General features: G+C 30.2%; 1 protein-coding gene and 2 long non-coding RNA genes across 4 annotated transcripts; 2 read left to right on the top strand and 1 right to left on the bottom strand.

Moving 5' to 3' along the window:
- Positions 1-250: 250 nt before the first annotated feature.
- Positions 251-3626, top strand: LOC129301284 (zinc finger BED domain-containing protein RICESLEEPER 2-like). Its single transcript, XM_054939858.1, has 5 exons — positions 251-1622; positions 1704-2348; positions 2706-2840; positions 3143-3210; positions 3438-3626. Exons 1-5 carry the CDS (start codon positions 251-253, stop codon positions 3624-3626), a joined length of 2409 nt encoding a protein of 802 aa, XP_054795833.1.
- Positions 3627-3783: 157 nt separating this feature from the next.
- On the bottom strand, positions 3784-5368 carry LOC129301283 (uncharacterized). Its single transcript, XR_008590943.1, has 3 exons — positions 5173-5368; positions 4444-4509; positions 3784-3893 (listed from the first exon to the last, which is right to left on the bottom strand). It is a non-coding gene; the product is annotated as an uncharacterized LOC129301283 (long non-coding RNA).
- Positions 5369-8793: 3425 nt separating this feature from the next.
- Positions 8794-14905, top strand: LOC129301282 (uncharacterized). Of its 2 annotated transcripts, none has more exons than XR_008590941.1 (3): positions 8794-9010; positions 9455-9562; positions 14620-14905. It is a non-coding gene; the product is annotated as an uncharacterized LOC129301282 (long non-coding RNA). The 2 variants fall into 2 exon arrangements; XR_008590942.1 differs by having other exon boundaries at positions 14605-14905.
- The last annotated feature ends 965 nt before the right edge of the window (positions 14906-15870 follow it).

The raw sequence follows: 15870 nt of genomic DNA, 5'->3' as shown, positions 1-15870 counted from the left end.
TTAACAAGAACAAGAAGTGGTGATGCTTCCAACCGAACCTGTTACATGCACAATTTTATTTGCATCCTCTGGATTAAGTAAAACAAATATTAACCATATAGATTATTTAAGTATTTGGTTACATGATTTAGATTGAAATTTAATGCCCTTGATTTTTATGCATTCCTATTTGAATATTTAATATGACGTTTTAATTAGTTAAGGGTAATTGTTGTTGTTGCTGTTGGCCAAATCTACAGTGCAAAAAAAAATGGCCACTACACCCACCCTTCAAGAAAATGTAGAAACAAAAAATGCTTCATCACCTAATAATACTGAAGAGGAAAATGAGTCAAAGAATGAAGGAGAAAGTAGAAGAAAGAGACATAAATCAGCTGTTTGGGCGCATTTTGAAAGGTTGCCGTTGGACAAAACTAATGGAGAACCCCGTGCTAAGTGTAAGTACTGCCCAATGACAATTGGTTGTGACTCTACAAGACATGGGACAAATGGAATGAGAAAACATGTAAAAAGATATCCCAGAAATCCGAACAAAGCAAACAAGTTGGCACAGTCTTTGCTATCAGGCTCTCAATTAGGGTCATCTAAAACTTTCAGCCATCATCTATTTAATCAACTAGATTGCAGACAAGCCATTGCTATATTTGTGATATTGGATGAAATGCCTTTTAATGTTGTGGAAGGTGATGGTTTTAAAGAGATGATGAGAAGGCTAGAACCTCGCTTTCAAGTCCCTTCAAGAGCGACAGTTACTAGAGATTGCTACAAGTTATACCTTGAAGAAGCTAGAAAGTTGAAAAGGTATTTTAAAAAATCTCAAATCCGTGTTTCTCTCACTACCGATACTTGGACTTCCAATCAAAATGCCAGTTATATGTGCTTAACTGCTCATTGGATTGATGAGCATTGGACATATCAAAAGCAAATCTTGAATTTTTGTGTAGTTGAAAATCATAAGGGAGAAACAATTGCTCAAGAAATTAAGAAATGCTTGCTGTTTTGGAGTATTGATAAGGTGTTTACAATCACGGTTGATAATGCTTCTTCTAATGACACTGCTTTGGCATCTTTAAAGGGGGTCTTGAGGCATTGGAATGGTTTAGTTTGTGATGGGGAGTTCTTGCACTTGCGTTGTTGTGCGCATATCTTAAATTTGATTGTTTCTGATGGTGTGAAGGATATGCACAAGTGTATTGAAGGCATTCGGAATGCCATTAAATATGTGAGATCTTCTCCATCAAGGTTTCATAAATTCAAGGAGCTTGTGGAAAAAATGAAAATTGATTCAAGGAGGCTACTAAGCATGGATTGTCCAACTCGATGGAATTCAACTTACATAATGTTAGAGAGTGCAATTAAATTTTACAGCGTTTTTGAGAGGATGGAGCAGCAAGATAATGATTATAGAAACTTCTTCTTAGATAAAAATTTGATTGGTCCCCCTAATGAAAATGATTGGAAGGATGCAAAAGATTTTGTAATCTTTTTAAAGGTGTTCTATGATATTACTTTGCAATTTTCAGGATCACTTTATGTGACCTCAAATGTTTGCTTTCAACAGATAGTTGATGTCTTTGCAGTTTTATATGAAAGTGCAAACAATCATGATTCCTTGCTTTGTGGTATGGCTAAGAGCATGTTGACCAAGTATAATAAGTATTAGGGGAACTTAGAGAAACTTAATCTTTTGCTTGTGGTAGCAGTGGTACTTGACCCAAGGTATAAAATGAAATATTTGCAGTTTGCTTTTGAGGATATGTTTCCTGAGGCTACACAACGTGAAGCTATGACAAAAAAGGTCTCAGATGTCTTATATCGTTTGTATGATCATTATTCAAGTGGGGTTGACACATCTCAGACTCAAAGTCAGAGTCAAAGTCAGACACAAGGAGCAAGTGAAAGTAGTTTGACTCAATCACTTGGATCAGATCGTAGGCCTTTAACTTTCTTAAGTTCTAGGTCTAAGGCTTCATTTCAAAGATTTCTCGCCCAAAAAGAGACTGAGATTCAAGCAGATAAGTATGCAGAGGTGGACAAGTATTTGCATGATGAGTTAGCTGAAGCACTTGATCCAAATTTTGACATTTTAACGTGGTGGAAATTGAATTCGGCTAAATATAAAGTCCTTTCATTGATTGCACGTGATGTATTGGCCATGCCTGTTTCCACTGTGTCTTCAGAATCTACATTTAGCACAGGAGGTCGTGTAATTGATGATTCTAGGAGCTCCCTATCTCCAAAGATGGTCGAGGCACTAATTTGTGCCCAAAACTGGCTATCTCCATCAACTGCAAAATTGAAGGGTGTTGACGTTGATGATTTTAACGATACAGAGCAAGCTGTGGAAGGTAATATCATTTTTTATAATTGATTATTTCTTTTAATATGATTTAACTTTTCGTTTATCTATATTTAATAATTTTTGTTTATATTATGTTTATTGTTTTATTTTCAGAAGAATCATTGGCTTCAAATATCTCAGTTGAAGAGGAAGAGCAATGACTTAAAGTTGAAGTTATCCTTGGGGATTAAATTGTTGATTCTTGACTTGTTGTTGCACTTATCACTTGGAAGTTACTTGTCTTTGTTGAGCTGTATTTGTTGAATTGTTATTGTTGTTTGTCTTTTGAATGTTGCTGCTGAAATGTTCTTCTTAGACTTGATTTAATTTGATTTTCTGTTATTGCTTTTTTTTCTTTTAGTAGGAAATCTTGGTATTTCCAAAAGCATTCTTTTTCTTGAATTTTTTTTCTACATGACTAAGCATATTCTTATGGGGAAGATGGCGGCATCACTAATTGAGACTACATTGTATGAAGAAGGTCAAGAAAAAGTGGCAGGTTTAATACCTTGACATAGTATAGCTTTGCTTACAATAAATTTGTTTCCTCTAATTTGTTTCTTTCTTTACCATAGCAATTTTTAAGTATCAGGGTTATGAATTACAGGGGCACGCTAAAAGCAGAGGCAATCTTTCTTTGCCACTTATAAATTGCAGGGGCACGCTAAAAGTAGCTTCTTTCTCAAAACTTTAATGTGTTTTTACAGTAATTTCAGTTCTACAATTAATGATAAATTAATTATAGGAATACTTTAGGCAAATAACAAGACTGAATCTTTTTATTTCAATATGATTTTACAGGGAAGGAATTTGAAGTGATGGAGAATATGGGAAGAATTCAAGTGCCGTTCAAATGGAAGCAGTATGAGGTAATTTTTTTCTCTCCAAATCTCCCATAAAAGTAGGACATTGTTAAGAAATATTTTCAAAGAAAAAGATCTGGGTGTTGAGTTGTGAACAAAATTTAATTTATATGGTTTAATTCTTCTAGTCTGTCATTACTTCTATGATTAATCATATTCATAATGAAATTTGCATTAAAATTTTTTGGGGTTCTAATTAATGTAACATATGCTTATTCTTGTCAATTAATAAGTTGGAAGATTGTAATAATCTTGTTGATGTGCATTCGGGACGTCCCGGTCCCGTCCCGATCCCGTCCCGACTCCTTTCGGGACAGGACAACTTCCGGGACGGGACGGGACACGGGACAAATTTTGAGTCCCGATCATTTTTCGGGACGGGCCACAGGACGAGGGTGTTCCGGTCCCGTCCCGTCCCGTGAACACCCCTAATTAGAACCATGAGGGACAGACAGGATCCTCATGGCATGATATTTAATTCAGGTCATGAATCAAGAGGGACAGACATAATCCTCTTGGTCATATAAATACTTTTAATAAAAAGGATTAGAGTTTACATGCTTCACAAAGAAGATATGTCCTAAGTTGGCGCAAGATACATTGTATAATCCAAAATAAGAAGCAACATAAAAGATGGTGTCTCATACACCATAGTTACACCTCTGGTGCTTTCTCGACCGGACTCGCTCCTGTAAAAATGTTAACCACGGGGAATGAGACTTAAAAGTTCCAGTAACCAAAAATTAATATGTAATGATGTATGCGGATGTAACTAATCATGCGATTGCTAAGTGGGCACACAAAATATTTAATCGAACAATATTTTCAAACAAACCGAACAAGTATTTATTTTGCACGACTGCACCTTATATCCTCCTTTCGCCATGCTCGGACGCCAAATCACCCGGCCAAAGGTGAGTTGGACCAAGCGACACGCCACTCATTGGGTCCAATGAGGGCTTACCACGTGGTAATAATTAACCGAACAGAAATTCCCATTAACACCATATATTAAAATACCCTGACAAGTCATGCATCATTCAAATATCCAAACAAGAATATATCCGAACAATAATATCTCATCATGATAAACAAAAATAAATTTTTAACCCACTTGGCAATAATTTCAAACAAGTATATACAGTATTTATTTTCAATAATTCATAATTTTTCCCAAACAACAAAACAACACATAACCATTCACAAAAACACCCATCACAACACATTAATAATGGTTACCTTGTGTCTTGAATAACAAGTTACCCTTCACAACTCCTTGTTCACCACTATCTTTGTCAATATAATCTACATAATTATTTCACAATACTATATATTAATTTTACATTAAAATAAATAACTCTAATTTAAAGAGTTAGAAAGTCTTAGATCTATAATCCATATTAATACTAATTTAAGATTTATGCCTCATTTAACTTCTCAAATTCTTTTTTAAAATTTTCGTACCCTAATAAACTATTTTTTTATCCTCAATTCACTTCTAGTATCACAATTTCATCCTTCTATATTCTAAAAATTCGTCCAAAAATAAATTAAAAATTTTAGAATTATCCTGAAGCCTCAAATCACCTTTCTGTAACCTCAAAAATACCTATTCATACTTAAATAAATATTTAATAATCATAGGTTTATCCCTACATCTCAGATTCCACATAAATTCAACCATATAGATCTAGATTTTAACTCAAAAATTCTTAAATATGAGTTTCAACCTCAAAAAAATATTATATAATATTTATTATATCCCTAAGAGTTTTAACCTATATTTTTAATTTATCATATCATCAGATTAACTATCCTATAGAAAAATCTTAATCAGAATATTTACTCTATCCTACAAAATAATCATATCACTAGAAAGCTAATATTATTTAGAAAATAACTATAAAATTAATTTTGTAATTAAATAAATTTTTAAATGCTAATCTAAACAGGAAAGTTAGAACATACCTGAAGAAAAAAAAATAATCCTCCCTTGCAAGAAGACGCCGAGCAACGTGAGAGGAAGAGAGAAAAATAATATAAAAATGGGATTGTGGGTCCTAAAATTATATTAAAAAAAACTATAGGTTTGAATTTAATTATTCAAACATTTGGGCCATTACTTGCAATTTTCACAAATTGCATCTTGGGCCCTTAGTTGCAATTTTCACAAATTGCAATAAATAATTCCTTATGCTTCCTCCACCATGCACCTCCTCTTTTTATACATGAGGAGGTGCCTTTCATTCCCACATCTAACCGATGTGGGACTAAACCCCATCCCCTTTTTTTTTTACTTTCTTTTCTTTTCTTTTTTTTTTAACTCTCACACACACATTAATAATAATTTTTTTTAAATCTTAAAATTATATCTTAACAAAATATTTCTTATATAATTTTAAAATTAAGTTTTTAATTCATAATTAAATGCCTACCCATATTATTATTTTCAAATAACCTCAAATAATATAAATTCCTATTATTATCATCATTTAAAAAAAACTTAAATTTCATAAATTTTTTTTATCTAAAAATTAGGATGTTACAATAAGGAGTGTCAGAACCAACATAACGGAAAGGATAAGTGGGTGCACCAGTGTTTTTTTTTTTTTTAAAGGAAAAAAATGTAAATATAGGTGGGTAAATGGGTGTTATTGATAATTGCTTTTAAAAAAAAAAAAAAGGCAAGGAATGCACTGCACGCAATTCTGACCTCACGAAAGGGACTAAGTGCATTTTAGATTAACTTTCAACTTTAGTTAGAATCAGTCAAACTAAAGTTAGGATATAAAAAGCTCATTTTGTGTTGTTTGGATTAGGAAAAAAATTTCAATCTCAATTAGCCATAACCGAGCATTTTTTTGGAAGCCCAAAGACGTGGGTTTAGCATCAGCGTTAATGTTAGAAGTCGTTGGAAGCATTAATGATGTGTTAAATTTTTTATGCTTTCTCTCTCCTCTTATCTATCTATCCACGAGGCTGTCTGATTATTTTATCTTGCTGTGCATGGTATTTTGCTCCTCCCGTGACCTCCTGAGCTGCACCTCTAGATCTACTTCACCTTCCTCTACTTCACCTCCGGAGCTCTACATCCGGGACCTAACCTCAGTCAATCTCCACCTCGGTTGAAGCACTAAGATCTCTACATTGAAGCACCGAGATCTTCACCTTCCGATCTTGCATCCAGCATTCCCTACTTAGAAGTGGTTTCTCCACATTACAGAACAATTTGATGCAGTATTCTACTATTTAAGGACCATGATCAACAAATGCAACTCTTCATGGATGGCGAAACTAACGGATAACGAACATAGAAAAATGCAGAGCATCAGATGATGAAGAACAAGAAGAAAGCTCAAAGCACGATAGCAAGGAAGGCAAGGAATGAGACAAAAGGACAATCGACAAGGAGTAGCTCCGGCAACGGCAACCTCAGATCTGGTGATTTTGCTTAATTCTTGCAAACACCAACTAGAGCCAGCATCAGTCTTTGATAATATAACTATTGAAATTTTGGAACTTTTGATTGCTTGGAGCAGTGAAGATGAAATATTTCCTCCTATTTCAATTCATTCTTCATCCATGTACATGTCAATACCTACTTGCTTTATAGCATATCAAAGATGAGTAGCAAAGGATTTACGTGATTTACGTGTATTATCACCTCTAAAACATAAGAATACATCATAACTATATTTCAGCTTTGGCTTCTCAGGACGGCTTCTTACTTGTTGCCGCAGCTAATCATGAACATAAAGCTTGTCATTCTTGACCTTTACAAGGTAATGCTTAATGAGTACAGGCATTCCTATTTCTAAGGGAAATCATGAGCCTTTTAACAACTGTGTGACATAGGTTTTACTCTGACCCACACAGAAACAAGCTATATTAAAGCACAAATCTTTCTCAGAATTAGTTAAAAATTTAATGCTAATGTGGAGTAATGGTAGTCCATCACAAGAAGTAATGATATTGGATGAAAGATGCTCAAAATAATCTATTGCACTACTACAGAATGAAGAATAAATGACAGGTCTTATTAAATTGTTATAATATTAACCGTCCAATATTTATACTTATTGAATGATTCTATTAATAACTGTTTAATATATCTACCATTCAATATATGTTTGAATATTTCAAATATTTGAAAATTCTTAAAATAAAAAAATATATTACATGATAATTATTAATAATTGTCTAATTATATCTCTTATATTGGAAGGTTAAAATGTTAACTATCCAATATACCTTTTATATCAGACCCCCACCCTCAAATCAAACATTCATTTTTTGTGTTCATTGTCTCCTCATATCTCTTCTCTTCCTCTCCCATTTCTTCACCACTGACAACCTTCACCATTGTTTTGCTGTGTTTTGAAACACCGTGAGCACTCATCTTTAGTCATCAACTTTATGGGTCTGCTCCTCTCCTCCATTAGGTGTTCATGCATCATTATGTAATTGTTGTGTTTTCTCTTCTTCTCATTTCCTTTGAATCTCTTTATCTGAAATGATTCAACCTGGATAACTTAAAAATGCTTGTTAAACTAATAATATATGATTAGATGAGAGTTATATTTAATTTTTATTTTTATCTAAATCTATATTCTTTTTTTTTTGTATTTTTTGTTTGAACAACATTCAACTAGTTTGATTGAAAATTTTTTATCATTTGATTTTTTGATTAATGGTTGAGCTGTATATGAAATTTTATAGTGATTGAAATTGTGTACGGGTTGTATATTGCGGAGATGTTATTTCTAGTACTTTATATACAAGGGTGAGTTTAGTGGTATTCTAATGAATTTAATTTATCTTGTCATTCTAAATTTTATGACATATGCTTTCAAATTGTTTTAGGAGCCACTAGATGTTGATTCGGATTATGTCGGGTGCTGTTAAAACTACAAGGTTTTACTACCTGAATTCTACTAATGTGCAGCTGGATAATAGATCAAACATGATGAAATTATTTAATTTGTTTGTTTATATTTTAATTAATATTTTTATATTTTTTTCATTTTGAATTTTCAATTTCAACTTATTTTCTTTCTCATCAAGGCTATAGTGCTTTATCGCATCCAAAAAAACTTGCCTGTAGCATTAAAGTACAAGTCATATAATCTAACTTACTTTAGTTTGAAGATAATAAAGGTACTTATCATTACTAATTTTAACAATCAATACTAATTTTTTAATTAATTCAATAACATGTTAATTTAAAATCCTAAATCCCTAAAAGAAAGATAATATCTAAATTAAAACTTTAAAATAATTGTGAGTTAAAAATTTTAAAAAAAGACTACCCAGAGCAATTCTAGATAATTAATTTCTAAAATTTTTAAAAATTTTAATATTGAATTGAACTATAAGATTAAGTATATATGATTCAATTGATAATAAAATAGATTTAATATTTTTTATAATTTTTATTTTAATGATTATGAAATAAAAATAAAAGTAAAAATTGTTAATCTGAACCATTCAGAATCTCGACGGTTCAGATTTCTTATCATGGCCGTTCCCCTGTGTTAATTGACTGACTCCCGTTCCAAACGTACAAGACTTTCTTGTGAAAAAAGAAAAGCCTTTAAAGTTTAAACGCTTTAGCTTTACTTTCCTGGGCAGCTTCGTGAATACTTTCACTAGAGCCTTCATCACATGATTCACATCCTCATTTCTCCGGAAAATTCTCATGGAGCGAGATTTAAAAGCAGCAAAAGCCTCGTATCTCTCAATCTTATTCTGATCGATGCGATAGATAAATAAGATCAATCTCTCATCGATCACCCCAGCTTGACAGGTAACTTCCCATCTAATCTCGATCTGACCCTAAACAACTAATCTGCTTTCATCTTTCTATTTGATCTGTTCCTGATCCAGTCTTTGATCGATCACTTGTTGAGTTTTAACGAAACGACGCTGTTTTAATTTCAACGGATTCTTTGGTTTTTCTTATTTTAAAATTCATCGGAGAAAGGAGAGCATATATCACCGATTCTTCTGGAAAATAATAGAGGAATCGGTGATTTCTATGACAGAGTTTTCAGTTTAACAAGGCAAAATGTAATTTGCTCTTTTCAAGTTTTGAAGTCAAGTAAAAGTAAGATGATTGAAATATGTATTTTCAAGTTTAACAAGGCAAAATGTAATTTGCTCTTTTCAGATGATTGAAATATGTATTTTGAAATTAGATTTGATTGGTTGATGATTGTATAACCCCCAACTCTCATTTGCGGGCATAAAGGTTGAAACGGTCGCAGTCTCCGATGACAAAAGGATGGACTTTTTTCGGTACTGGTGCTGCTTCGGATGAGGATCATGATGTATGGCGTTGGGGGGAGGCAATTATAAGGTATTTAATCTTAACATTATATATTTAATATACTTTTATTCAACCACATTAAAATATAATTATTTTAATATATTAATAATATTAATAATAAAAATTTATTATAGAATAAATGATCATAGATTACACTTATGTCTTGATTTAATTAGAAATAAAAAAATATAATATATTTTTAATTAAATTTTACTTCTAATAAAATAATTACCTACTTTTCAATTAACTTTATCTTTATTAAACATCTTACAATAAATATAAAGTTATTATTAATAAAAATATTTTTAAAAAAAATAATGATTTGGTCAGATTTGGTTAGAGGCACTTTCGAAGTATTTTCTCTTAACCTTATATATTTAATATATTTTTATTCAATTACATTAAAATATAATTATTTAATATGTTAATAACATTAATAATAAAAATTTATTATAAAATAAATAATAATAAATTATACACATATCTTGAGTTAATTAAAAACAAGTATATTGAGTATACTTAATATATTTTGCCAAGATTTTTGTTAAAAACATATTATCAAATATTTTTTATTTTTTATTTTAAAAATAAAAAATTGTTCATAAAATAAGTTTTTAAACAAGCTCATGCATATTTTGGTTAAAAAAGAGAGAGACATATAGTTATAATAGATTGAATAATATAAAATGTTATGAAAAGATAAATTTATGATAGTTAAATATAAAAAATTAAAATCGAGTCATAATGATTGATCATCTAACATTTAAATCATAAATTTATTACAAATCATTCATTTACATGCAATAAAATTTTAAGAATGTATTTGAATTTCAGTTGATTATAATTAATTATAAAAATATTTAATTAATATAATTTATTTTAATTATAATTGATTATATTATAATACAATCTGTTTTGATATTATTTTTTTAAAATTAATTTTAAAAAATTAAAGATGTTTGAATAATTTAATTAAAATTAATTTTAACTGTACAAATCACTATAAAAAACATTGTTTTTAAAAATTAAATTAGTAATAAATTTATATCTAATATTATTAAATTTGTTAAATGTTATTTAAGAAGTAAAATATATCATTTAAATTATATATTTGATTAAAAATATAATAGCGATCCATTTAATATTTATATAATTACTTAACATACAATTATATACTAATTAATTACAAATTTAAATTATATTTTAAGGTAATATTAATAACTTAATTTGTGGAAAAAATATATATAACTTGGTAAGGGAGGAGAGAGGTGGAGGTGCAGTGAGGCAGGAGCACACAGAAACACCAATGACAATAGAGAGAGGATATAAGCAAGGGGCATTCGAGAGGGGTATATTTGGTGAGTCAACATTCCGACAAACAATAAATACTGGTAATTGTAAAAATTAAAATTGATAAGCAAGTGCTGCCAACTTCAAGTAAAATGTGATTATATCGTAAATAATTGATTATGTAGAAATGGAGGTGTTTGGGGTGTTTTTTCCCAAACCATGATTTTAGCCAAAATAATCGATTCTTTGAAATTTGAGTCACTTGAAATTGTTTAAGCCACAATAATGAGACACGTGGTTCAAATAATTAGAGTCTTATTTACACAAACATAAAGGGTTGGTTTAGAGTTAATTAAGTGAAATTAACAATTCAAAATTATGTAACTCATGCTTTCCAGTTCACAAAAGTCATTACTCAAATATATATTGTTATATTTAGATACATATGAATATGAATTTAAGTCAAATCTCGTTTGGGCATTTTAAAATTTATGGATTTAGATTTACTTGTGTGTATATGAATTTAAAATACATGGATTTTAAATTTGAGATTTGAAATCTAAGATTTTAAATTCAAATTTAATCCAAATACTATCTTACATAAATCTTTCATCATTTCTTCCTTATCACTTGTAACTAATAAGTTATAATAACAAGACCCATCTATATGACTAAACTTTTCCAACCTTGCTAATGGAGATATGTAGCCTGACTAGAAACAAGAAACTTGCCAGTTACTACTAAGCCGTCCATTTGTTTTTTCTCTTTTCAAACCTTTCATAGAGGTGTTATGTGTGCCAAGAGCTCCTTACAATCTTGGCCAAAGGAAAAAGAGATATCAAGGCTTTAAGAATGGCCAACCGTTAGGCACGTAGCAGTGGCATAGCATATGGCAAAAATAATCAACATATATTCACTACATCCAACAACTCAGTCCCATTCAACAACAATTCAACATCATAGCCCATTTACGTGATTGAATCATGATAAATCTTTTTCAATTAACATGCATATAGTTTTTCAGTTCTAAACTCCAGATCATTATTGAAGAGGCAAAATTCTCACTTAACAAAACTAGTTCACAAAACGAAATCAATCAAGTGGTTAGGTTATATGTCTAAATGTAAAATACATACATACATATTGCATAATACTAATGCACTATAAAAAAGATCAAACCAGAATGCCAGGCATGCATGGTAAGGTAGACGTAGTTACCTCTTCCCTAACTTATACAAGTCAATTTGTGGTCTCCACTCGCCCATGACAATGCAACAAAATTAATCTACTCAATCCGCATGGGGTTCATCAATAATAATATATTTAAAGGGACGATTAATAGAAGTTCTAATTATAATTTCTCCAATTATGTTGATCACCATTATCAGTCTCATTCCTTATTGTTTCTTCACTCAATCAATCCTCTATATTCCATTTAATTCATTTCCATGCATTAATTTACTCTAGAAATCCTCCAGTCCACCAAACAAATATTCTACATCGATTAGATGCTCTAGAATCTCCAAAAAAAAAAATTATAGATATTATTTAAACCAAGATTAATTCGTAAGAACCTCAAGAAATTCAAAATCCTAACTGCCTCCTCCAACAATTATCATTCAAACCTGGGTTCGAATTTAACACGAGCTTGAGGCCTCTCACAGCTAACAAGAGCCCTCCAAACACGCTACAGTCAACCAAATATAGAAATTAGGCGGGTTCTCAATTAGAACCTCCTCACAAATTTTACAAGGTAATAGGAAAAAATTTAAAGCTTTAGCGATAAGAGACAACTCTAAAGTACTCTAATCATGAATATGTAATTGTAAATCAAGAGTTAATATCCATTTTTGCCATTGAACTAATTTCGTAGGAACATTGACTGTCCTAAACTTTTTGTGTAATAGTGTCACCCTTGAAGTAATTTAATCATAATAATATTGCTTTGACTTTAAATGGGTAAACATTGATCATTAACTTTGCTAACATAATTTTATGTTAGGAGTAATATTATTATGATTTAATTACTTTAAGAGTAACATTAATATGATTTAATTATTTTAAGGAACTTAGTTTCAAGTCACAAGGTTAATGGTCAACATTTGCTCATTTAATGTCAAGGGTAATATTGCTAAGATTTATTGACTTTAAAGATGATATTGTTATAACAAGAAAGTTTAGGAGTGTTGTTGCGAAAATAGCTTAAAGGAAAAACTAGACATTAATCCTAAAATAAAACCAAAACCACTTATTTTTTTTGGGCAAAATCAAGCCAAAACCTTAGAGAGTAATAAACATATCAATGAATACATTGTTTTGAACTTATTCAATAACAATAGGATAAAATTGCAATTATAGTACTTACTTTTTGAAATTTAATACTCAATCCGTTTTAAATTATAAGACATTTTTTTGGCAAAATCATACATGCCAATAAAATTGATTAAACACATTTTATACAAAAATATAAACTTTTAAAAATAATAATGTCACCTTGACTTTAAATGGGTAAACATTGATCATTAACTTTGTTAGGAGTAATATTATTATGATTTAACTACTTTAAGAGTAACATTAATATGATTTAATTATTTTAAGGAACTTAGTTCTAAGTCACAAGGTTAATGGTTAACATTTGCTCATTTAATGTCAAGGGTAACATTGCTAAGATTTATTGACTTTAAAGATGATATTACTATAATAAAAAAGTTTAAGAGTGTTGTTGCGAAAATAGTTCAAAGGCAAAACTAGACATTAATCCTAAAATAAAACCAAAACCACTTTTTTTTTCGGGGCAAAATCAAGCCAAAACCTTAGAAAGTAATAAACATAATAATGAATACATTGTTTTGAACTTATTCAATAACAATAGAATAAAATTGCAATTATAGTATTTATTTTTTGAAATTTAATACTCCTTCTATTTCAAATTATAAAGCATTTTTTTTAGTAAAATCATACATGTCAATAAAATTCATTAAACACACTTTACAACTTTACTTTTTTAAAATAAAAATATAAACTTTTAAAAATAATAATGTGGCCTTGACTTTAAATGGGTAAACATTGTTCATTAACTTTGCTAACTCAAATTTTATGTTAGGAGTAATATTATTATGATTTAATTACGTTAAGAAACATTACTATGATTTAATTATTTTAAGGAACTTAGTTCTAAGTCACAAGGTTAATGGTCAACATTTGCTCATTTAATGTCAAGGGTAACATTGCTAAGATTTATTGACTTTAAAGATGATATTGCTATAATAGAAAAGTCTAGGAGTGTTGTTGCAAAATAGTTTAAAGGAAAAACTAGACATTAATCCTAAAATAAAACCAAAACCACTTTTTTTTTTTTTTGGGGCAAAATCAAGCCAAAACCTTAGAGAGTAATAAACATATCAATGAATACATTGTTTTGAACTTATTCAATAACAATAGGATAAAATTGCAATTATAGTACTTACTTCTTGAAATTTAATATTCCCTCCATTCTAAATCATAAAACACTTTTTGATAAAATCATACATATTAATAAAATTTATTAAACACACTTTACAACTTTACTTTTTTAAAATAAAAATATAAACTTTTAAAAATATTTTTTATTGAATATTTCATTTATAAAAAATATTAAAAAAAGATATTATGAGAGGTTAATATTAAAAAATATTATTAATAAAAATTTATTTTTTAAAGTATTTTATATTTTAAAATATTAAATTTTTTTTCAAAGCATTTTATAATTTGGGAGGAGCGTTAATCTGATTTTGCCCCTTAAGTGGTTCATCTGGTAGGGCTCGGTATGACGTGTTTTTGAGCTTTAGAGGCGAAGACACTAGAGCGACTTTCACCTCACATCTCTACTCCTCTCTATCGAGCGCTGGAATTCATGTTTTCAAAGATGATGCGGTCCTTCCCAGAGGGAATCCTCTCTCAAGTGAATTGTCACGAGGAATTGAACTTTCCACAATTTCAATCATTATCTTCTCCAAAGAATATGCTGGTTCTAGATGGTGCCTTAACGAGCTCTCACAAATCATGGAGCTTCACAGGGCACAGGGTCGAGTTGTTCTGCCTGTGTTCTATATGGGGTGGGTCCATCCGAAGTTCGTAATCAAATATCTGGTTTTGGAGAAGCATTTCGAGATTTAATACAACGAAGTTCACTCACAGAAGAAGAAGTGTTGAGGTGGAGAACAGCTCTCCGTGAAGTCGCGAGCATTGCAGGGTTTGTTGTGCTCAATTCCAGGTAATTTTTAAATATTTCTTTTTTTTATTTCTCTTCAATTTTGCTAAGCGTAAACAGACACGCACAATTGATTCTAGCTACAATTTTCTCTTTTTAATCACTTGAAATTTTATATATGAGAATTTTTTGAAGAAATATCTAACAATAAGAACGGTACGTTAGCAGAGAATAAGTCTTATATCGATACATCTAATCAATGTGCTGGAGTGGAGTTTGGACAAGCAGCTGAAAGTTTTGAAGTCAAAGCATGTGTGCATTATTAGTTGGCCAAAAATGTGTTCACTTCTTCTTCTTCAAAAAAAAAAAAAAAAAGAAGTATGGCAATTTCACAAGCACAAATGATGTTTTGTTCTGTCTTAAAATATTGCTCCGAATTTGGTCAAATTGACATGTCTGTTATTTTTATAATGCTGTAAATTATTCAAATTATGATAGTTTTATAGCCCCTGCAATTGTTTGCATGTTTTTTTTTTTGGGTTTAAAAATTGCACCTTGGAGGAAGGACTGATATTTAAGCAACAATTAAATTAAGGTATTGAGGATGCCATAATCTCTAACATGTTTTTAATACTTGAAAAATTACTCCTTTCTGGTTGTTCCCTATAAAATTTAGAGTGCATGTGGTGGTTGGTACATGGAAAAGTTATTTGGAAAATGGGAAAAAGTGAGGAAGTGTTTTTTGTATTTGTTAGATGGCAAAGTGACTTTGTTGGAAATAAAGTTTTCCATGTTTATGGTAGAGTTTTCCCTTTCCCTTTTCCATTTTGTATCATACTAGCCTATAGCCTCAGTTTCA

The sequence above is a fragment of the Prosopis cineraria genome, unplaced genomic scaffold (assembly GCF_029017545.1).
Source record: "Prosopis cineraria cultivar Desert tree isolate PC_DT_omini unplaced genomic scaffold, ASM2901754v1 PC2014, whole genome shotgun sequence".
Classification (NCBI taxonomy): Eukaryota; Viridiplantae; Streptophyta; class Magnoliopsida; order Fabales; family Fabaceae; genus Prosopis; species Prosopis cineraria.
This window is presented reverse-complemented; position numbering and strand designations above follow the sequence as displayed.